A 23428-nucleotide genomic window follows, 5' to 3' on the forward strand; every position below is an offset into this window, starting at 1 on the left:
ATGACTTCTATTGTTTTACAATTTTAGTGAGATCAAACTATGCGAGTTGAATAACCTTGCACAAGGGTTGAAGGTTTTGATTGGAATGTAGCTCCAACTCACTACATTGTTAATTATTTCCTTTTGACTTTGTAACATGGACATATTTCTTCTAGGACCCTTTCTATAACTCTTAGAGGTTTACTTTTCATTGTAAAATTTACATTGAGGATCATTTTTATTTCTAAGATCGAAAATAATTTAGTATGTAAGAGACTCTTTGGATAGTAACGGTCTCAATAGGCATAGTAGGCCGTCTCAATATACCCTGTGTTTTTACCTTTTTATGGAGTTAATAATATAAAAGGTATCTATTACCACTACGTCCTCATCTATTTATTAATTCACATGGTTGTTTTTTTCTCTATGCTTTTACCACAAATACTTGTACATGTAGAAACTGGTGGCCTTTGCATTGCAAGGGATCATACTTGTAATAAACCATGCTAAAATGAAATTATTGAATCTAAAAGACTAGCAGAAAGCCACAAATTCGTTACAAGCTAATGAAAGATGTGTATACTACATGTCCGAAGTCTTAGGAATGCCTAGAATAACTCTAGTAGGTTAGAAGGAGACATATGCATGTAAGGTGTTTTGACATGATTGGAAGTATGCATGTCCTTCTTTATAATAGATATTTGGATGGGCATTTAAAAGTCACAACTAGAGAATGTTTCAGTGCATCCTTATTCTATAGTGAAGAATCTTGATTCTTCAACATATATATATTGCATAGGATGAAACATTTGAGGCACACTACTTCCCTATAATGTATGACTGAACAATGCTCTTGCTTCTTGCTCCATGTGCATAGAAGGCATATTCATGGTCAGAGAACATGACCTCCTTGTATAGTGGCCCTTGTTTGAGCTCTTGCGATGGGCCAATTATTGCAGTAGGAGCTGCATCATGGAAGAGTGCAATGGAGATTCGTGACATATCTTTATTGACGATAGCACGATGTTCTACACTTTTGTACATTCCATTAGTCAAGATCTGCAAGAGATAGGTGACTTGTCAAGTGTTTAACAAAGGAACCTTGTGAAATCACTACATCAAAGTTAATACAAACCATTTTGGGATATCAATACAAAAAGGCTCTGCTGCTAAAGCTTAAAAGCTTTATTAATAGTTTGCTTATAATAGTGTACATATTTGATGATTAACACTAAAAAAGAATAAGATTTGTCATTCTTACTATCAAAATGCTCCTCATTTAATTAATATCCAAATGAACTTGTATTATTTAGAGTCAGAATGCTATTTTATAGGGCCCTCATTTTTATATTACTAGTTGTGATATTTCATTGTCATGGGTGCCTTTGTACATATTCTCTATGCATGCGTGTGTGTGTGCGTGTGTGTGTGTGCTTGTTGTATCTACAAGGGACAAGACAAAGATATTACTGCTACAGGCTCTAGGTAGACATACTTAACATACACATGCAAGTATTTGCTTCTATAGGCCTCAAATATGAAAGTTGCATTAGCCTTCAAAAGGGGCTTTATCCTTCTCTTTGTAGTATTAGCATTCAAAAAATTATAGGTTATCACTATCTAGAACGAGTGCTACTCTATGCTGGTGTTTATATATATCACATATCACAAGAAATTCCTACCATAACTTACACATTATGAGCTCGTGAGTCGTGATGAACATTATAGATAATAGGGGAAATTTCACAAGGGTAAAGACTCCTAAAGAGCCCCCTTGCCCACATGGGAAAATGTGAAAAACTCATCGTGCTCTCTTTGTCTATGTCAGAAGATAAGAAAGAGCAGTGAAGCGATGGGGGTCGAGAGAGAGAGAGAGAGAGAGAGAGAGAGAGAGAGAGTTGAGACCTCGATCTGGTCGGCGACGTTGCAGACGAAGGAGTGCTTGAGGGTCTCGACGGGGATCCAGCGGCCGGACTGATAGTGCCTCACGTGCAGCCCCACCACCCCCTCCTCCTGCAGGAGCACCGTCAGGGCGCCGATGTCCGAGTGCTTGTGGAAGCCCGCCGTGAGGTCCGGCTGAGGGCACGCCGGGTAGTAGTTGATGAGCATTTTCTGCACCAAATCAGGCTCCGGCCCCCGCAGAGCCTTCTCGATGAACCCGTCGTCCATCCCCAGGCTCCGCGACATCACCCGCAGCAGCCTCCCCGCCAGCTGCCTCACCTCCCTGCTGTATTCCTCCATCGTCTCCCTGCAGGCAGGCAGGCAGGCAGGTGAAGATCGATAGATATCCGAATAATGCATGTAATTATAAACTTATCCTTGGTAATTTCATGGCTGATGGCATGGCATGGCATTAGCTAGCTAATATTAAGCCCAGTACCTGAAGGAGGGAGGGCTGGCCGGCCAGTGACTGTAGTTTCTGATAGAAGGCGGCTGCAGGAGAAGGTACAAGTAATCTCGCCAGTCCCGCACCTTATCTTCTTCCAGTATGTATTTGCTCCCATAGCCTTGAGTTATGCCCCCGGGCTCAGCAGCATAGCCAGCCTTCTCCTCCACGGGCAAGGCCATGAACTCCCGGGCCACCTCCATCATCCCGTCCATGAGCAGAGGAGGCACGCCGTGGTTCACAATCCGGAAGAACCCCCAGGTCTCGCAGGCTCTCTTCATTTCTGCAACTACCTCCTCCATGTGGGACTCATCCCACCCTCTCAGGTCTATCACAGGGATACTCAGCTTCTCCCCGTCAATTATGTCATGATCAGTACAGCTACTGATATCAGGCGTGACTAGGTCTGAGGCAGAGAACTCTCTCTTGTACTTCTCCGGCACCACCTGGACCCCGTTCTTCACCAGCAGCTCCACAGGCTCGACACCCCACGGCCTGCCTGGAGCTGCAATGGCGATGGGGCCGGTGGGGGGAACTGGTGAGTGGGCAATGGCAGCCATGATGGATGTAACTAATGTTGCCAAGCGCGCTCTACCGAGTACAAAGGGCGAGGCTCTCTCAGAAGCGAGTCTGCGATATTCTGAATCTGAAGGCTTTATGTAAGGTAACATCACACCTGAATAGTTAAGATATGATGATGGGCTCGTGAGTCATGAGTCATTGACATGTATGTAGTGAAATCCAACAATCTAGCCTGCTTAAATCAAACAAGAAGCATTATTTAGATTTTAAAGGGAAGTATTTGAGAGAGAATCTATTTCAGACGAGTAAAACGTGCCACTCTACCTTTGTCACCTCGTGGTACTAACCCCTCTGTCTGTCTCTCTCCACAACAAGGAAAAAGAGTACCACCAACTTACAGAGTCAAAAGTGGTCTAATAATACAAATCATATATAATTGTAATGTAATAAAAACATTTGAGGCTTATGTCAACTCAAGTCATGAATTGTAATAAACCGATGAGAAATGTGTCGCATGCGGATCACGGATTGTAATAAACATTAGTATTTGGAAGGCTATGCCACATGCAAGTCACAACTCAATTTTTTTAATGTCAAGAAAGTTAAATAAGACCATTTATTAGCAAGTATAATGCCTAAAAAGGTGCCACATGCAACCTACTTTTTTACTTGCTATACATCTAGAGAGCAGAGAAAGTAGTACATATGACATCGCCCTCGTGAGGTGCATGGAAAGAGGGCGGAAAGAATTAGAGCCAAGGTCACTATTGCATTGTTTAGGAATTATAGAAAAGAAAGAGATACAAAACTTATTGTGCACTCGCTTCCTCTCAAATTAATGTAAATGTAGTAGACAATAATATGTAAGTGACATGATAAAAGGAGAAAAACAGTAAAAACCATTGAATGAAAAAAACTGTATAAAAAGATGCACATGCATGTTTCTACGTGTAATAGCCCTCCATTGCAAGCCTTACTTAGATGTAAGAGGTATGTTTATACACTTTTATGTAAATTTTAAGGATTCGATTTAAATACTTTATAAATAGTAACAACAGTAACCCTACGTTCTTATACGAAGATTTCGATACACGTCTCTCATAGCCTTTATGAGTACATTGGCTCAATAATTGGGAGGTTGGGCTTACATGCTACCTTGTTGGCAAAGCTAGTAAAGAGTTAAGGATCTCATGTTCCTTTTAAGGTTTAGAAGCATGAAGTAATATGTAAACATATCAACTAAAAGTAGGACAAATTTGAAATCCTGTAGAAGGAATAAGAAGGTAAATAAGAATATACAACTCCCATAATATAGACAAAATCCAAAATGCTGGATATGGAAGTCCATTGCCTTCTTATGGCATGCAAGAGTTAAATCTCAAGAGGTAACTTATATGTGTTGCTAATAAAGTCAACTACGTGTGAAATTCTAAAAGTAAACCGTCATCATGTTTGGGGTGTAGAACCTTTCTCTTTTCACGAGACATAGACCATCTTTACCAAGCCAAGTGTGTTTACACATAGACGTGTTCATTAGAGTTGATGCACGTCTCGTTATTTTTAGCAATGCAACTCATAAAACTTCTTGCTATTGGTGGCAAGAAGTTTAAATTTAAGGTACACATGAATATAAATTCCAATTTCAACAAGTAACAAAATTTTGAGGTTGAAGTGATACAAAATTAATAAGCTTGTCCACCCTCTTCAGATGGGGATGAGATGGCAAATGAACCTAACATAAACATCCTACACTATGGAAGATGGTTACAAATTTAGAGATCATATATAGCACAAATACTCTTTAAAGTCCTGGTTATGGAATCATATTTATTGATATATTTTTATTGTGAATTTTGTCCAGTTATTGTATAATCTATGACTTGTCGTGCAAACATATTTGTATGGCACTAGTCTTACTACTACTATATTATTTTTGTTGTAGGTTTGGAAAGCCCCGAACCTCTAGAGGGCTTCCTGAACCTACACCCTTTTCCAAACCTCCCTTTTTCAATCAAAACCCCCTCCCCTTCCCTCTTTCTCACATGTAATCTCTCCTTTTCTCTTCCCCCTCCCCCCTCTCTCTCTCACCTCCGTTTTTAAAATTAAAACCCCCTCCCCTCTCTTTCACTTATAATCTCTCTCTTTTTTTTCTTCTTCCTCTTTTTAATTAAATTCATTCCCCCTCCCCCCTCTCTCTCTCATGTGAAAAAGACGGAAAGGGATGAAAGAGGAAAGAGAATAGTCTTTTTTAAATTAAACATTTTTCTTCTCCCCCTCCCCCCTCTATCTCTCATGTGTAGGGCCTAGCTGGTTCTCTCTCTCTCTCTCTCTTTCTCTCTCTCTCTCTCTCTCTCTCTATGTGTTAGATTAATTTTTAATTAAATATTTTAAAAATATTTTTTTACTTTAAAGTTTTTGTAACATAGTTTTTCACACACTTTGAGAGGGAGGTATAAGAAGAAGAAGAAGGAGAATAATAAAAAGAAGAAAAAGATGGAGAGGGGAGGAAAAAAGAAAAGAGAAAAGACTTTCTTACATTAAACTTTTTTTAATATAGCTTTTGACTTAGAGAGAGATAGAAAGGAAACATATAATTTGAAAGAGAGAGAAAATAAGGGGAGAGAAATGAAAAGAGTAAAAAAAATAGAAAAATAGAGAGAGAAGAAAAAATATATATAGAGAAAAGAGAACGAGTGAAAAAAACTTGAAAGAAAAAGAGAGAGGAAAAGAAAAATAGGAAGAGAGAGAGAGAGAGAGAAAGAGAGAGAGAGAGAAAGATACAAATAGAAAAAAGAAAGAAGAGGAGAGGAAGGAAGAGAGAGGGGGAACATAGAGAAAGATAATTATAGAGAGAGAAAATATAAAATTTAATAGCGAGAGAGAGAGAGAGAAAGAGAGAGAGGAAAAGAAAAATGAAAAGGAGAGGAGAGAGGGAGAGAGAGGCAGAGAGATGAAAAGAAGAAGAGAGAGAATTTGAACACAGAGAGAGAGAGAGAATTATGGAGAGAGGAAAGATAAAATTTAAAAGAAAGATAAAAGAAAACAATTTAAAGAGAGAGAAGGAGAAAAAATGACAAAATAGAAAAGAGAAGTAAAAGAGAGGAGAGGGACAAATTTTTGAGGTTGAAGTGATACAAAATTAATAAGCTTGTCCACCCTCTTCAGATGGAAATGAGATGGCAAATGAACCTAACATAAACATCCTACACTATGGAAGATGGTTGCAAATTTAGAGATCACATATAGCACAAATACTCTTTAAAGTCTTGGTTATGGAATCATATTTATTGATATATTTTTATTGTGAATTTTGTCAATTTATTGTATAATCTATGACTTATCGTGCAAACATATTTGTATGGCACTAGTCTTACTACTACTATATTATTTTTGTTGTAGGTTTGGAAAGCCCCAAACCTCTAGAGGGCCTCCTGAACCTACCCCCTTTTCCAAACCTCCCTTTTTCAATCAAAACCCCTTCCCCTCCCCTCCACTCTTTCTCACGTGTAATCTCTCCTTTTCTCTTCCCCCTCCCCTCTTTAATTAAAAGCCCCTCCCCCCTTTCTCTCTCACCTCCTTTTTTAAAATTAAAACCCCCTCCCCTCTCTTTCACTTATAATCTTTCTCTTTTTTTTATTCCTCCTCTTTTTAATTAAATTCATCCCCCCTCTCTCTCTCTCATGTGATAATATCTCATCTCTTTTTTTTCCCCTCCCCTTTTTAATGAAATTCCTCTCGCCTCCCCCTCTCTCTCTCTCATGTGTAGGGTCTAGGTTCTCTCTCTCTCTTTCTCTCTCTCTCTCTCTCTCTCTCTCTCTCTCTCTCTCTCTCGCTATGTTAAATTAACTTTTTAATTTAAAATTTTCTTTTGATTAAATATTTTAAAAAGCTTCTTTTTAATTTAAAGTTTTTCAAGCATAGTTTTTCACACACTTTGAGAGGGAGAGAGAAGAATAAGAGAGAGAGAGAGAGAGAGAGAGAGAGAGAGAGAGAGAGAGAGAGAGAGAGAGAGAGAGAGAGAGTGTGTGTGTGTGTGTGTGTGTGTGTGTGTGTGTGTGAATAAGAAGAAGACGAAAGAGAAAAAGAAGGAGAGGGGAGAAAGAGGAAAGAGAATAGTCTTTTTTAAATAAAATATTTTTCTTCTCCCTCTCACCCCTCTCTCTCTTGCGTAAGGCCTAGATTTTCTCTCTCTCTCTCTCTCTCTCTCTCTTTGTTAGATTAAACTTTTTAATGTAAACTTTCTTTTTAATTAAACATATTTAAAAGATTTTTTAATTTTTTTATTTTTTTGACATAGTTTTCACACACTTTGATACAGAGAGAAGAACAATATATAGAGAGAAAAAAGACCGAGAGAAAAAAATTTGAAAGAGAAAGAGAGAGGAAAATAAAAATAAGAAGAGAGAGAGAGAGAGAGAGAGAGAGAGAGAGAGAGAGAGAAACCGAGAGAAATATACAAAGAGCAAAAAAGAAAGAAGAGAAGAGGGAGTGAGAGAGAAAGGGGAGAACAAAGAGAAAGGGAATTACAAAGAGAGGAAATATAAAATTTAAGAGAGAGAGAGAGAGAAAGAAAAAAGGAAAAGAGAGGAAAGGTGGGAAGAGAGAAAGAGAGAAAGAGAGAAGAAAAGAAGAATGAGAGAGAATTTGAACACAGAGAGAGAGAATTATAGAGGGAGGGCTTCCTGAATCTACCCCCTTTTCCAAACCTCCCTTTTTCAATTAAAACCCTCCCCCCTCCCCTCTTTCTCACGTGTGTAATCTCTCATTTTCTCTTCTCTCTCCCTTTTTTAATTAAAAGTCCCTCCTCCCCTCTCTCTCTCACCTCCTTTTTTAAAATTAAAACCCCCTCCCCTCTCTCACTTATTATCTCTCTTTCCTTTCTCTCTCCCTTTTTTAATTAAATTCCTCCTCTCTCTCTCTCTCTCTCTCTCCCTCCCTCCTTGTGTCTATTAGATTGAATTTTTAATTTAAATATTTTTAATAAAATTAAATTTAAAGTTTTTTTAAGCATAGTTTTCATACACATTGAGAGAGAGAGAGAAGAAGAAGAAGAAGAAAAATGATTAAAAGAAGAAGAAGAAGAAGAAAAAGACAAAGACAAAGAGGGGATAAAAGAGGAAAGAGAATAGTCTTTTTTAAATTAAACATTTTTCTTCTCCCCCTCCCCCCTCTGTCTCTCATATGTAGGGCCTAGGTTCTCTCTCTCTCTCTCTGTTAGATTAAATTTTTTAAATTTATTTTTTAATTTAATATTTTTAAAAGATTTTTTTACTTTAAAGTTTTTGTAACATAGTTTTTCACATACCTTGAGAGGGAGATATAAGAAGAAGAAGAAGGAAAATGATAAAAAGAAAAAGAAAAAGAAAGAGAAAAAGACGGAGAGAGGAGGGAAAAAGAAAAGAGAATAGTCCTTCTTAAATTAAACTTTTTTTAATATAGCTTTTGACTTAGAGAGAGAGAGATAGAGAGGAAACATATAATTTGAAAGAGAGAGAAAATAAGGGGAGAGAAATAAAAATAGAAAAAATAGAAAAATAGAGAGAGAAGAAAAAATATATAGAGAGAAAAGAGAATGAGTAAAAAAAACTTGAAAGAAAAAGAGAGAGGAAAAGAAAAATAGGAAGAGAGAGAGAGATACAAAGAGACAAAAAGAAAGAAGAGGAGAGAGAGGGAGAGAGAGGGGGAACATAGAGAAAGAGAATTATAGAGAGAGAAAATATAAAATTGAACACACAGAGAGAGAGAAAGAGAGAGAGGAAAAGAAAAATGGAAAGGAGAGGAGAGGGGGGAGAGAGGCAGAGAGATGAAAAGAAGAAGAGAGAGAATTTGGACACACACACACACAGAATTATGGAGAGAGGAAAGATAAAATTTAAGAGAAAAGAAAAAAATTTAAAGAGAGAGAAGGAGAAAAAATGACAAAATAGAAGAGAGACGGAAAAGAGAGGAGAGGGAAGAGAGAGAGAGAGAAGAAAAGTGAGGAGAGAGAGAGAAAAGAACAAGAAGAAGAAGAAGAAGAAGAAGAAAAAGAAAGAGGAAAAGAGGAAGAGAGATGGGGAAAAAGAGAAAAGAGAAAAGTCTTTTTTAAATTTAAATATTTTTTGAGAGAGGGAGGAAGGACAGAGGAGGGGGGATGAGAGAGAGAGAGAGATGAAAAAATAAAAATTAGGAGAAAGGGGAGGAGAAGAAAAGAAGAGAGAGAGAGAGAGAATAAAAGGAGAGAGAGAGAGAGAGAGAGAGAAAAGGAGGAGAGAGAATATGAACACAAAGAGAGAAAATTTACATACTTTAAGAGAGACTCAAGGGGGAAAGAAAGTGAAAGAAGAAGAAGAAGAAGAGAGAGAGAGAGAGAGAGAGAGAGAGAGAGAGAGAGAGGAAACATGGAGAGAGAATTATAGAGAGAGGAAAGATAAAATTTAAAAGAGAGAAAGAGAAGAAAAAAAAGAAATTTAGTAGAAAAGGGGATGGAGAGAGAGAGAGAGAGAGAGAGAGAGAGAGAGAGAGAGGGAGAATATAAACATAAAGAGAGATAATTATGTGTAGGAAAAATATAAAATTTGCATACTTTAATGAGAGAGACTGCAGGGGGGAAAGAAAGAAAAAGAAGAAGAAGAAAGAGAGAGAGAGAGAGAATAAAAAATAGAGGAAAGAGAGTAAGAAGGGAGAGAGAGAGAGAAGAAAAACTTTAAAAAGAGAATAAAGAGAGAGAAGAAGAAAAAAAAAGGAAAAAAGAGGAGAGGGAGAGAGAAGGAAAAGAGAGGAGAGAGGGGGAGAATAAAATGGGAGAGAGAGAGAGAAGAAGAAGAAGAAGAAAAGCAAGGAGAGAAAAAAAGGAGAGAGACAGAGCACCAGGAGAGGAGAAAAAATAAACTAAAATAAAAGACAAAGAAAGAGAGAGAGAGAGAGAGAGGGGGGGTAAAGAAAAAATTAGAAACAAAGAGGAAAAAGAGGAGAGAGAAAGATGAGAAATGGATTATTGAGCGACAGCAACTTTGCTTGCCGCTTTGGGGCAAGTCATATTATGCTTGATAGATAGAAGGATACTAAAATGTTGTGTTGTGATGAGCAAATAATTAGACAGAGTTAACCAGCATCATTATTTTGGAAGTACAAATTTTATTGTGTAGAATTTATACACTTTATAGCGTAGAAAAGTATTATTGAATGAATTATATTTTGTATGCACTTTTATTAACACAAGGACTTTGCATACACACATGCACAATAGATTTATTTTAAGTGTTATTGGTTGTAAAGTTATTTAAATTAGGGTGTTTGATTTATTTGCCCAAAAGCAAGTAGTCTCAAGGTGAGAAAAAGCAAGAACTCAAAAAGGATACTTTCAATGTATTTTGAGCACAAAAGCTCATTCTAATATTATAAATACATGCATGGGGGATGTGCTCACCCATGCATGGCAGGAGATTGTACCCAATCTTGTGTCGTGTATACTTTATAATTTCTATTATCTGGTCTCCCTAATTTCTATCTTATTCAATTTGTGTTTCTCTCAATTTGGCTAACAATTGGTTGTTCTATGGTTAAGTTCTCGAACATTGGTATCGCACCAAGGTGAGTAGTCATTGGCATGTTACATCCATCTTGTATCGTTATCACCATCGTCAGGGCACACTAGATTATTCACTAGTTGGGGACTATGCCCCTTTCTTCAATATCCCCAACTAGTTGGGGACTAGTTGGGGATATTTAATAATGCCCCTTTCTTCAACCTGATAAGTTAAAAGCTTCTCACTGTTTGAGACTTCAATTCACAATACCACAATTGATTGCTCAAAACCACCCATATAGTGGTTTGTAACAAGGCAAAAAGTGGTTTTGCTGAATCAGAGGAGCTACTCAAATCAACCATCATCGATTGAACTGCATTGCCCAGCCGTCTAGCGCAAACCCCCCGTTTTAGAATGAAATCGCCACCGTTGATGCCATCAGATCTGTCAAATGGTTGTTATCTTCACTACGCTGCATCGTTCCGAGCAAGGAATTTAAGCTTATTCAACTTAATTTTCAAAGCTTTACAAATATAAAGCTTTAATTTTCTTAAATCTTACCTTCTAGACACTCGATTTTAAGGAAGGGGAGGATATACCTTGTTCTTCCCTGTGAGTTATCAATCAAATACCCCACGAGCCATTATATAATCCCCCTTCATCACATATGCCTTGTTCCATATCCCATGAGTCTATCTCTGCATGGGAGTATAAGAGCCTTGCCTATCGGTTTGATTGCCATCCTCAACCTAACGCATCAACTCAACCAAGATCAAGGAGATTGAGTTGCAGAGCCATGTAAATGTAGAGAAAGTAAAAGATTTGAGAAGTTGTGTAAGCACTTCAAATCCCACATCTACTATAATACTATTCAAGAGTACATTAGTCATATCTCTGCCTCATCTCTACAAGGTGTTTGCTAGCACATTATCCTTATGGTCCAACACTCCAACATTTCTAGAAGAAGGCACAAGTTGCCTTAAGTTAGAGAATTGAGTTTGTAAGCTATGATTGTTTGCTAGTAAGATGATAGACCTTAGTTTTGTTAAAGTGTTTGCATTTTTAAGTGTATAGATATCTGAGTAACTAGGTATTTAGTTGCCTTTATATATCTACTTACATACTAAGCAAAACACCTTTTATAAAAGATCATAAAAAAGAAAACCTATTCACATGCTTACTATTGTTGCCCAACCATTGTCACTCTAGAGTTTTCTAATTGATTAACCAATAGTCCCAATAAAACTTCCTATTCTAGACACCCTCATTGAATAAAAACCATTTTTGTCTCTTAGCCCACGTTTAGAATATCATTATTAAAGTCAAAGAATCATCCACAAGTTTTAGATGATTTACTAGAACTTTATGTTGAAAGAGGAAACTAAAATATTGAGAGGCATCCAAAGTTCAATTTAGCTTTAAAATTTGTGTTCAAATATTAAGTGTTCCTCCACACTAGAAAATACATAATTCTTTTCATTTCGGTTTGTTGAAATCATTCAAGGGAACGCCTCTACTTACTCTTATAGTTGATGATCTACATTTATTAGAGCCTAATATTGAAATTTTAGTTTTTGAATTAATCCTTTACCATGACCATACTACTACTCAAACAGAAAATCAATACTATAGGTATTTAGTAAAGTACATAAATCATTATGTGGAAGAATCATAATGGATTTAGGAATCAACACAAACTCCACAATATGAAAATCTAATCAATGCATGCACCTGATAATCATACTAAATATCCCATAGGCATAGATTCATCCCAGTAGGCAATGTTTTGTGTAAAATACATGAAATTTTAAAGTGCAGATTGGCCACAATATGTAGCACTAGTATATGGTACAGATTCGCTATAATAGGTAACACTTGCATGTGGCTAGCCACCCTTGCATTTCTCTTTGAGCTATCAACTAGGGACGATTTCTTTTTAACCCCTCAAACATATTATAAAATTGTACTTATTGACTTATTTTTATAGTAGATTTTTTCTATTTGTTACATAATCTGTGACTTATCGTGCGAATGCACATGTATGGTACTAGTCACATTATGCTTGGTAGATAGATAGAAGGATATTGAGGGGATAATTAGACAGAGTTAAGCAAAAAAAAAAATCTAAGAGTGTGCATTATAATGTGTGGAATTTATACACTTTAGAGCATGGTAAAATATTACCCGAAATATTATATATTGTATATACCTATTACCGCAAGGACTTTGTGTGCATATATGTGCAATAGTTTTATTTTGATGTATTATTGGTCATAAAGCTACTTAGAATAGGGTGAATTTGATTTATTTGCATAAAAGCAAGTCACTCAAGAAGGTGAGGAAAAGCAATAACTTAAAAAGAATGCTTTCAATATATTTTGAGCACAAAAACTTATTCTAACATTGTAAATATATACTGTTGGGATAAAGTGCAGTGTCTGTGTCCGCCCACAAGGGCCAGGTTGTACATAGTACATATACCCATCTAAAACATTATTGAGGTACTCTTTAGTACCACAAAATCTTGTGTCTCTGTCTCTTCTCTCTCTCAACCTGTATCTCTACATAGAAGCTCCATTGCAGCTAACTCAACAAAGTGGTATTAGAGCTTGGTTCAAGCAATCAGGAGCTTGGCATTTCTTCAGGTGTGCAGGAGCTTGAAGTTGAAGAAGAGTTCACTGTGAAGAGTCTGCAGGCAGGGCAGCAAGGTTTGAAGATTCTTCTTAAAGCTTGAAGCTTCCCTCTTCATTTGAGCTTGTTGGAAACCATCATTGGCTATTTGGGGACCCTTCCCATCATCTCCAACACTTGGACCAACATTCCAATCTCTTTAGAGTTAAAGGCACCATCAATGTGGGTATGCAGATCTGGTTTTCAACATGCTCAAGACCTACAACAACTGCTCCTCTTTATTTGGCATCATGGTTGTGCTCTAGGCTTTGTATCTAATGCTTAGCATTGAGCATTGAAGTGTAGTATTATACTTGGGACTCTGATATACATTCATCTTCATGTCTGAAATACACAGTATTTAGATTTGTAATAAATAGACCAGCACCTTCTTTCTTGAGATTAATGCTCATATGATAGCTATTTGGATGTATCTTGATGCTAGATGCTTTGGGAACCATGTGGCATTCACTTTAGGCCATTTTGAGCTAATCTTGGCAAGGATTTGGCTCATTTTGTTGACATATTTGTGGCTAGAAATAGGGCAGTAACTATTTCTCGAGTAAATAATGCTTATGATTCAATTATGTGATGACTATATGATGTCCATTTGGTGCTATATGACTTGGATATGTTATGTCCATGATTAGAGATCATTTTGGGGTGATTAGAGTCACCATTTTGCTTAGTTTCAATAGAGATTTGGCTGCTGGAATAACATGACTGAATGACATTTTGACTGCATATGCATTATGTCTTGCTTCTAGACTTGGTCTTGGGCATTCTAAACCATGTATTCATGCTTATGGTTGATATTACATGCTTGGATTTGATTCCGAAATGCATTTGAGCAGTGATTAAAGCTCATTTTTTGGCATAAGAAATAACGTCATATGCAAAGGTAAAAACGGGCTCAATAAGAATATGTTTTTCTGGTTTAGATCGACAACCAATAACATTAACTCGATTGACAGCTTTACCTACAAGACTATTGCTATACATTCAAGATTGTTTCCAAGGAAGGATAAGAAGATGGATGACAGCAAGGAACCAAAGAAAGAGAGTCAGTCTGCTAAGAAGAACAGTGTAAAGATTGAAGAGGTGAATGTAGTTAGCCCCATGAGAGTGATAGTGGGAACGATGTATTCTTCGCCTCTTCTTGTTTTAGTGCAGATGCCTTGATTGCAGATATGGATGATGACATGCATACTTGGATTTTAGATTCAGGTGCCTCTTTTCATGTCACCCCTCACCATGAATGGTTTACAAACTATACAGGAGGTTGACATGGTGTTGTCCATCTTGGGGACAATTATGCATGTGACATTGTAGGCTTTGGCAATGTGCAACTGCAGTTTCATTTGTCTTCACTCTTCAGAATGTAAGGCATGTATTACGGCTCAAGAAGAGTTTGATTAGTACTGGTAAGCTAGATGTTGATGGTTTTCATACCACCTTTGGTGATGGGAAATGGAACATCTGTAAGGGATCCATGGTTATTTCCAGAGGTCGCAAGAGTGATACTTTGTATCAACTCCATGTATCTAGTGTGCGTGACCATGTTGTTTTCGTGACCGAGTAGCCAAGTGTTTCCTTGTGGCATGGCTGGTTGGGACACATGAGTCAAACAGGAATGGAAGTACTTTCTCATTTGGTTTATTTGCCTTGTCTTCATTATGCTGATTTTGAGCACTGTGATCATTGTGTTTATGGTAAGCATGCGCAAACATCTCATAAAAAGTCTCTTTCACTGAAATATTTGCCTATAGAGTTAGTACATCCCGATGTATGTTAAATGCCAGGGTTATCTCTAGGAGGAAAGAAATACTTTGTCACAATTGGTGATGATACTACACGAAAGGTATGGGTTTACCCTATTCGTAGTAAGGACAAAGTGCTTGATATGTTTCAAAAATTATTGGCATTGGTAGAGAATCAGAGTTATAAGACACTTAAGTGTCTTCGCTCTAACAACAGTGGGGACCAAATCCTTTTAGGAATTTTGTGACATCAAGGGGATAAAGAGGAAGCTCACTGCCCCTCACAATCCACCCCAAAATGGAGTTGTAGAGTGCATGAATCGGATTATATAGGTTAAGGTCCATACGATACTCTCTCATGTTGCATTACCCCATGGCTTTTAGGCAAATGCTATTATGACAGCCATTCATTTAATTAACAGCTCACTGAACAGGTCTTTGGGAGGGAGTGTCCCTTAGGAAGAGTAATCGGGCAAGCCACCTTCTTATGCTCATTTGTGAGTGTTTGGCTACGAGGCTTTTGTGCACATATGGAAAGAAAAACATAGCAAACTGGAACCAAAGTCATGCAAATGCATATTCCTAGGATACGGTGATGAGGGTGAGATGGGCTATAGACTTTGGGATCCCAAGAAAAGAAAGATAGTACGCAGCAATGATGTCATCTTCCATGAAGATCGCATGCATAAGCAGCTCGAGAAGACTGAGGAAGTTAGGAGGGTTGTTTTTAGGGAGGATGTATCATTTAGATAGTCATTTGTGCCTAGTGAACAACAGCATAACCTACTCTAAATACTCTTGAAAATGTAGGAAATGGTGTTGGAAATGACCAACAAGGTATTGCCTAGGATGATCCACAATTACAGCAAGAAAATATACAATTAGGACAACCATCAGGGATTGGACAACATGCTGAAATTTCAGGACAACAAGTTAAAAATGCAGGTCGTAAGTTCCACAACTTGCAAATGCTGAGCCCTCACTCCATAGGCCGACCCGACCATCAAGGCCACTTGACAGGTTTGTTCCTGGTGCACAATGTGCTGTAGATTATGTCATGGATACTGATTATGGTGAGCCATCATGCTTCAAGGAAGCAATGACTAGACCGAATAGCAAGAAGTGGTTTAAGGCCATGCTATCAGTAATGGAAACACTTGATAAGAATGGTATTTGGGACTTGGTGCAATTTCCTACAGAACTTGTTACTAACGAGGGAAGAGGGAGGGGAGACTCCAGGCACACTTGGAGAGCGCAGTACGACAGGGAGTTGTACGCTGCGTTCGGGAAGGACGAATCGTTCCTAATTTCTTCCATGCAAGTGGATTTACAAAATGAAGATCACTTTTGGTTCTTCACTAAAGTACAAAGCATGGTTGGTTGCAAAGGGGTATAAGTAGAAACATGGAATTGACTTTGATGAGATATTCTCTCTCGTAGTCAAGATGACTACTCTAAGAACCATTTTGGGCTTGGTTGCAGCTAAAGATATGAGCTCACCATGAGTCTAGTTCTATATCACCTAGGTACAAGTCCCTTCAGCTCAAATTTCCCAATACCTTTGAGATTTTTAATCTCACAATCCTCTTCCCCTCCTAACACATTGCCTACAATATGTGATGTGACACAACCTTGCTATAGAGAATGTTGTCTCATGCGAACTTCACTTACCATAGAGCCTAACTCCACTCCTAATGGGCACATTTCAAGCACTAACCATCCTAGCAAATCGACCACACACTAGATCACCTCGGCCACTCTACCACATAGTGTACATGTGTGCTCAATCACATAGCATATACACATTCTTGATCCCTTATCTCAGATACACTCTTACCCGCTTAACCATTATTAGGGCACATCAGTTCACCACTTAGTGCACATTTGGCAATCAACTATTATGTAGGCACCTACCCACTCTTATGCTTCTTCAAGTTGTGGATTATAGTATGTACTTTTATGCCCATTTTTCTCTTTCTTTCAATTTATAAATTGATTCCATATCAATTGTAGGTCTATGGAGAAAGAACAAGAAAAAAGATGATCCTTAGATCCAATGCCATAATGAGTATATCACAAAACCCTTAATACATATTATGAGAATCTTTAACTACTTTGTTAATCATATTCTCCTTTATAATTTGATTTTTTATACATATGTATGACTTTATATATGCTTGATATGAAGCCCCCCACACATTTGAAGATATGACCATTTAATATTCAATGCTTCAAAAGTCTCCATTGATGGTTTCTTTATATATGTCCAAGAAGTTTTGTATCCTTTTCCTATCTATCTTAGCAAAAAATTCTTCCTACAAAATAGAATTGAATGCCCTTATAATGCGGAAACCTTTCTTCTAGATTACACATGAGTCTAGTTCTATGTCTCTTATGTACAAGTCCTTTAAGCACTAATTTTCCGATACCCTTGAGATTTGTAATCTCACAATCCCTCTTTCCCGCCTAACATAATTCCTACTTAGTGTGATGTGACATAACCTCCCTATAGAAAGTGTTATCTCATGTGAACTTCACTTACCATAGAGCCTAACGGGCACATTTCAGAGTTCAGTGAAGCAGTAACCATCCTAGTGAATTGACCACACACTCGATCACCTTGATTACTCTACCATATAGTGCACTTGAGCGCTCAATCACATAGCATACATGAGTTCTTAATCCCTTAATCACATACACTCTAACCCTCTTAACTATTGGTAGGATACATCACTTCACTACTTAGTGCACATTAGGCAATCAACTAGTATATAGACACTTGATGACTTCTTGACCCACATTTGAATATTCAATCACTCTAGGTAAGCTTGAGTTTTTTATTAGACTACACCTTACGTGCTCTACCACTATCACACTCGACCACTTGTAGCTCACTTGCATGTGTAGGTTTGTGCACACACACAAGCACAACTCTTCTCTTATGCACTCACCTTAGTATAGGGCACTCTATACACACATTGAGATAGACTCATCCACTTTTCTATGTCACAATTAGAATGCACTAACATAAGAAGGATCAATCTACGAGGTACTACTTGCACATACAACGGTAGGCATGCACAACAACATATATGTAAGCACTCTTGCATACACACTAATTTTTCCATAAACACTCTTGCACTCACATTGACTCTAGTATTCACTCTTGAATATGGGTTGTTCATGTATATAGCCATTCTATGTAAAGGTAAGTACTCAATAAGTTATTCACACACACACACACACACACACACACACACACACACACACACACACACACACACACACACACACACACACACACACACACACACACACACACACACACACACACACACACACACACACACACACACACACACACACACACACACACACACACACACACACACACACACACACACACACACACACACACACACACACACACACACACACACACACACACATGTATGTATGCACTCCCACACGGCACATACTAAATTCACCCCCACATACTCGAGCTCACTCCTATGCACCCACATGCACATACTCACTACTACTCTCACTAATTCACTCATGCACTCTCTAATAATATTCAAACATATTTATGAAAACATAGGTATATAATTAGGCTTACACATCCACTCTGCACATATATGTGCTTCCATATTCACCCACTTGTGCACACACCTCTTTCATATGCACCACCCATCACTTTAGCACACTCATCTACCTTAACTTCCATATGTTCGTACCCATTTTCACACATACTCACTCATAACCACACTTGACTACACATATGCATTACTCATGGATTAGTCCACATTCACATGCACCCACCCTCATGCACCACACTTGACCACACATGTGCACTACTACTCATGGATTAGCCCTCATTCGCACGCACTCACCCTCATACTCCATGTACACTTCCTTGTACACACACACACACACACACACACACACACACTCTCTCTCTCTCTCTCTCTCTCTCTCTCTCTCTCTCTCTCTCTCTCTCTCTCTCTCTCTCTCTCTCTCTCTCTCTCTCTCAAACAATTGTGCACATGTGTACTTCACACACATACACACTAGTGGAAAGAAAGTAATGGAAATGTTTAATTTAATTATTCATTTTACTCTTGAAAATGTGAGTAGTGATGGCATCACATAAAAATACCATTGTCGTGTTGTTCTAGCTACCACTCGATTGATCACTAAGGTTGGTTACACACAAAATTGTGGACACCCAACCCCTGCCCTAGAGTGTGGGCATGCAATTTTTGAGATTAGGCACAAACATGGGCACAAAGCCTTTACGCACCAAAATGACACATTTTACAAAAAAGTAAAAAATTATTATATTTATGATTTTTTGATTGGTTGCAAAGATAAAAAGTATACCCTTGTCCATCAGTTTACAAGTTGGGCAGGGGAGACTCCTTGTCCAAAAGTGGGTGGAGAGTCCACATGCTTAATAGGTAAACAAGTCATGTCCTCTCCAATGTGTGAAGGACAGCAGATGCCCAACCCCTAAAGAAGTATATTTGATTGGTTAATACTTGCAAAGTGGGTATCCGCCATTTGGTGTGTAACCTGTGTGATTCATCGTGCATCACAAACTCCATGCCAAGCATTATTCTCGCCAGAATCCAACCAATGCGAGTGTCGTGAAACCGATTTCAATTACTAGATTCTTGACAAGAAGGATTCATGGTAGCATGACTATGACAAGATGAAACCCGAAATGGTACATTTAAGATTAAGGTTCCCCTCTTAGCTATATAAAGGCTTAATGTCCTCACACTAAGCCTCATCACTTTCTCTCTTCTCTCCACGATACATTACATTTCTCATCTCCAACCTCCTATAGAAGAAGAGGCAAAGTCCTATTCTAGCATGCTCACTATTCTTCTTCACATAAAGGTAACTAGCGTTCCATGTGCACCTCCCGTGCATGGAATGCTAGATTGTTTCGTGAAGCGGCTTGCTCAACAATCCATTTCTCATCTTTCTCTCTCCTCTTTTCCCTTTCTATTTCTAATTTTTATCTTCACCCTCTCTCTCTCTCCCCCAAATTCCCTATGTCTAATTTTCTCTCTCTCTCTCTACCTTCTATTTTAGTTTATTTTTTCTCCTCTCCTAGTTCTCTCTCTCTCTCTCTCTCTCTCTCTCTCCTCTTTTTGCCTTTCTTCTTCTTCTTCTTATTCTTATTCTTCTTCTTCTTCTCTCTCTCTCTCTCTCTCTCTCTCTCTCTTTTAAATTTTATATTTCCTATTTCTATTATTCTCTCTCTCTGTTTATATTCTCTCTTCATTTTCTTATTCTTATTATTCTTCTCTCTCTCTCTCTCTCTCTCTCTCCTTCTTCTTTCACTTTCTTTCCCCCCTCACTCTCTCTTAAAGTATGTAAGTTTTATATTTTCCCTATATATAATTCTCTCTCTTTATGTTCATATTCTCTCTGTTCTTCTCCTCTCTCTCCTTTTATTCTCTCTCTCTCTCTCTCTCTCTCTCTCTCTCTCTCTTCGCCCTCTTTTCTTTTCTCCTCTTTCTCCTCTTTCTCCTATTTTTCCTTTTTTTCTTCTCTCCCTCTCTCTTTTAAATTTTATCTTCTCTGTCTTTCTCTCTCTCACTCTTCCCCCTCTCCTCTTCTCTCTCATTTCTCCCCTCTTTCAAAAAATACTTAAATTTAAAAAAGACTTTTCTCTTTCATCTTTTACCCATCTCTCTTCCTCTTTTCCTCTTTCTTCTTCTTCTTCTTTTTTCTCTCTCTCTCCTTGCTTTTTTTCTCTCTCTTCCCCCTCTCTCCTCTCTTTTCCTTCTCTCTCCCTATTCTCTTTTTTCCTTTTTTTTCTTCTTCTCTCTTCATTCTCTGTTTAAATTTTTTTCTTTTCTCTTTCTTTTAAATTTTATATTTTCTCTCTATAACTCTCTCTCTTCTCTGTGTTTAAATTCTCTCTTCTTCTTCATTTCTCTTTCTCCTTTTCTTCTATCCCCGCTTTTCTTCTTTGTCTCTCTCCCCCCTTTTCTTCTCTCCCCTCTCTCCTCTCTATAATTCTCTTTTTCTCAGTTCCCCCCCTCTCTCTCTCTCACTCCTCTTCTCTCTGTTTTGCTCTCTTTGTATCTCTCTCTCTCTCTCTCTCTGATTATATTTCTTTTTCTCTCTCTTTCTCTTTCAAGTTTTTTCTCTTGCTCTCTTTTTTCTCTATATATATTTTCCTCTCTCTATTTTTCTATTTTCTCTCTTTCCATTTCTCTCCCCCTATTTTCTCTCTCTTTCAAATTATATATTTCCTCTCTATCTCTCTCTCCAAGTCAAAAGCTATATAAAAATATTTAATTTAAAAATAATATTATCTTTTCTCTTTCCCCTCTCTCTCTGTCTTTTTTTCTTTCTTCTCTTTTAAAAAAAAAATCCTTCTCTTACTCCTTCTCCTTCTTCTTCTTCTTCTATCTCCCTCTCAAAGTGTATGAAAATTTGTCCAAAAAACTTTAAATCAAATTTTTAATAAAAATGTTTGATTAAAAGAAAAAATTAAATTAAAAATTTTAATCTAACAGAGAGAGAGAGAGAGAGAGAGAGAGAGAGAGAGAGAGAGAGAGAACCGAGGCCCTACACATGAGAGAGAGAAGGGGAGAGGGAAGAAAAATGTTTAATTTAAAAAAGACTATTCTCTTTCCTCTTCCCCCCCTCCATCTTTTTTTATTTCTTCTTCTTTTTTCTTCTTCTTCTTCTTCTTCTTCTTCCCTCTGAAAGTGTGTAAAAAACTATGTCAAAAAAATTTTAAATTTAAAAACTTTTAAAAATATTTAATTAAAAGAAAAGTTTAAATTGAAAGTTTTAATCTAACTAAGAGAGAGACAGAGACAGAGAGAGAGAAATTTTTGATTTAATAAGAAGTTTGATTTAATTAAAGGAGAGAGAGAGAGAGAGAGAGAGAGAGAGAGAGAGAGAGAGAGAGAGAGAGAGAGAGAGAACCTAGGCCCTACACATGAGAGAGAGAGGGGGGAGGGGGGAGGAATTTAATTAAAAAGGGGAGGGGAAAAGAAAGAGAGAGATAATACACGAGAGAGAGGGGAGGGGGTTTTAATTAGAGAGAGAGAGAGAGAGAGAGAGAGAGAGAGAGAGAGAGAGAGAGAGAGAGAGAGAGAGAGAGAGAGGAGGTGAAGGGGAAGGGGAAGAGAAAAGGAGAGATTACATGTGAAAGAGAGGGGAAGGGAGGGGGTTTTAACTAAACAAGGGAGGTTTGAAAAAGGGGGTAGGTTCAAAAAGCCCTCTGAAGGTTCAGGGCTTTCCAAGCCTACAACCAAAATAATACAATACTAAGATGACATCGAAGCTACTTCTCTTGTTTAACCCCTCCTTCTAGCTTCAATCATATAATTACTCTTACTCTTTTGAACCCCCCATATCCTCTAAACACCCACTTATGCTTTATGTCTGCTTAATCTAGTTAGCTAACCCTCATTTTTAATGAACACATGCACATGCACTCACATTTGTTTAGATTTTTCACAATTATATACGTACTAACATGTGAGCACAAACACAGACACATACATGCATTATATGTTCATAGTAAAAACACATATAGATTACTAGAGCATACATGTCCTAATTAATAATCTACTCCATTGTCTTAGCTTATTCATGTACAATATATATCTCAACAATCTACCCAAAAATAATAGCTTTGACTTATGAATTTATAATCCATTACCCTTTAACATATGCTTTCTTGGTAATTTTCCTATATATATAATCTCATAATCGCACACCTATTATTGCACTAACTAATCCATAAGCCTAAGCTACTCCTATTCTCTAAAAACTCTATACTCACATATATATTCTCTAAGAGAGTTATCCTATTAGCTAATCTATAAAATACTTTGATCCATGACTTATTCTACCCAATAAACATGATAAAATCCACCAATTGTATGGAAATTTTAACAACTTTATAGAAGCTTTCTGAGATGATATGGCAACTTTCATACTACATGGAATTTTTAAAAGACAATTGGATCAAATCATCTTAAGAGACAAAAAAGAAACTTTTGTATACCACAACAACTATGTCTTCTTTTGCTTCAAACCAAGTACTATTCACATGGTGTGAAGGGGATAACAACCGAGTACTATTCACACGGTGTGAAGAGGATGTTAGAAAATGCTATTACTATTATTTTTCCATTACCTATAAAAAATGTTATTATTCATAAGTAGTTGTTATTAGGTCTTTGTTGTGATGTACATATCTTATCCCCTCTTTTATTATGCATGTAGAGTCCTCCTTTGACAAGCTTGTCTAACCTTCACTATTATGCCATCAAAGATTTCATTGTCATGACCTTTGACTTCTTGTTATCCTAACCATCATTCCCATCAACTCATCCATTTGATTGTATGCACCTTTAACTATAGAGTTGTTTCATGAAAGTATTGATTGGATGTATGAACCAAGGTACTAGTAGCATTTAGTCCTAAAGATACAAGTGGATTGTAACCTCATCACATGGTTGAAGCTAGAGAATAGTAATGAAAATTTCTTGTTAAAAAAAGAATGAATTCATCACAAAATCATTGAGCTCTGTGTGTGTGTGTGTGTGTGATATATG

The 23428-nt window shown here is 37.4% G+C and overlaps 1 protein-coding gene across 1 annotated transcript; it reads right to left on the bottom strand.

Moving 5' to 3' along the window:
* Positions 1-522: 522 nt before the first annotated feature.
* On the bottom strand, positions 523-3092 carry LOC148014211 (jasmonate-induced oxygenase 4-like). Its single transcript, XM_087666291.1, has 3 exons — positions 2360-3092; positions 1885-2227; positions 523-1038 (listed from the first exon to the last, which is right to left on the bottom strand). Exons 1-3 carry the CDS (start codon positions 3034-3036, stop codon positions 799-801), a joined length of 1260 nt encoding a protein of 419 aa, XP_087522417.1. The 5' UTR covers positions 3037-3092; the 3' UTR covers positions 523-798.
* Between the last annotated feature and the right edge of the window lie 20336 nt (positions 3093-23428).

Source organism: Lygodium microphyllum, chromosome 25 (genome assembly GCF_053477565.2).
Source record: "Lygodium microphyllum isolate KBCC chromosome 25, Lygodium_microphyllum_v1.1.10, whole genome shotgun sequence".
Lineage (NCBI taxonomy): Eukaryota > Viridiplantae > Streptophyta > Polypodiopsida > Schizaeales > Lygodiaceae > Lygodium > Lygodium microphyllum.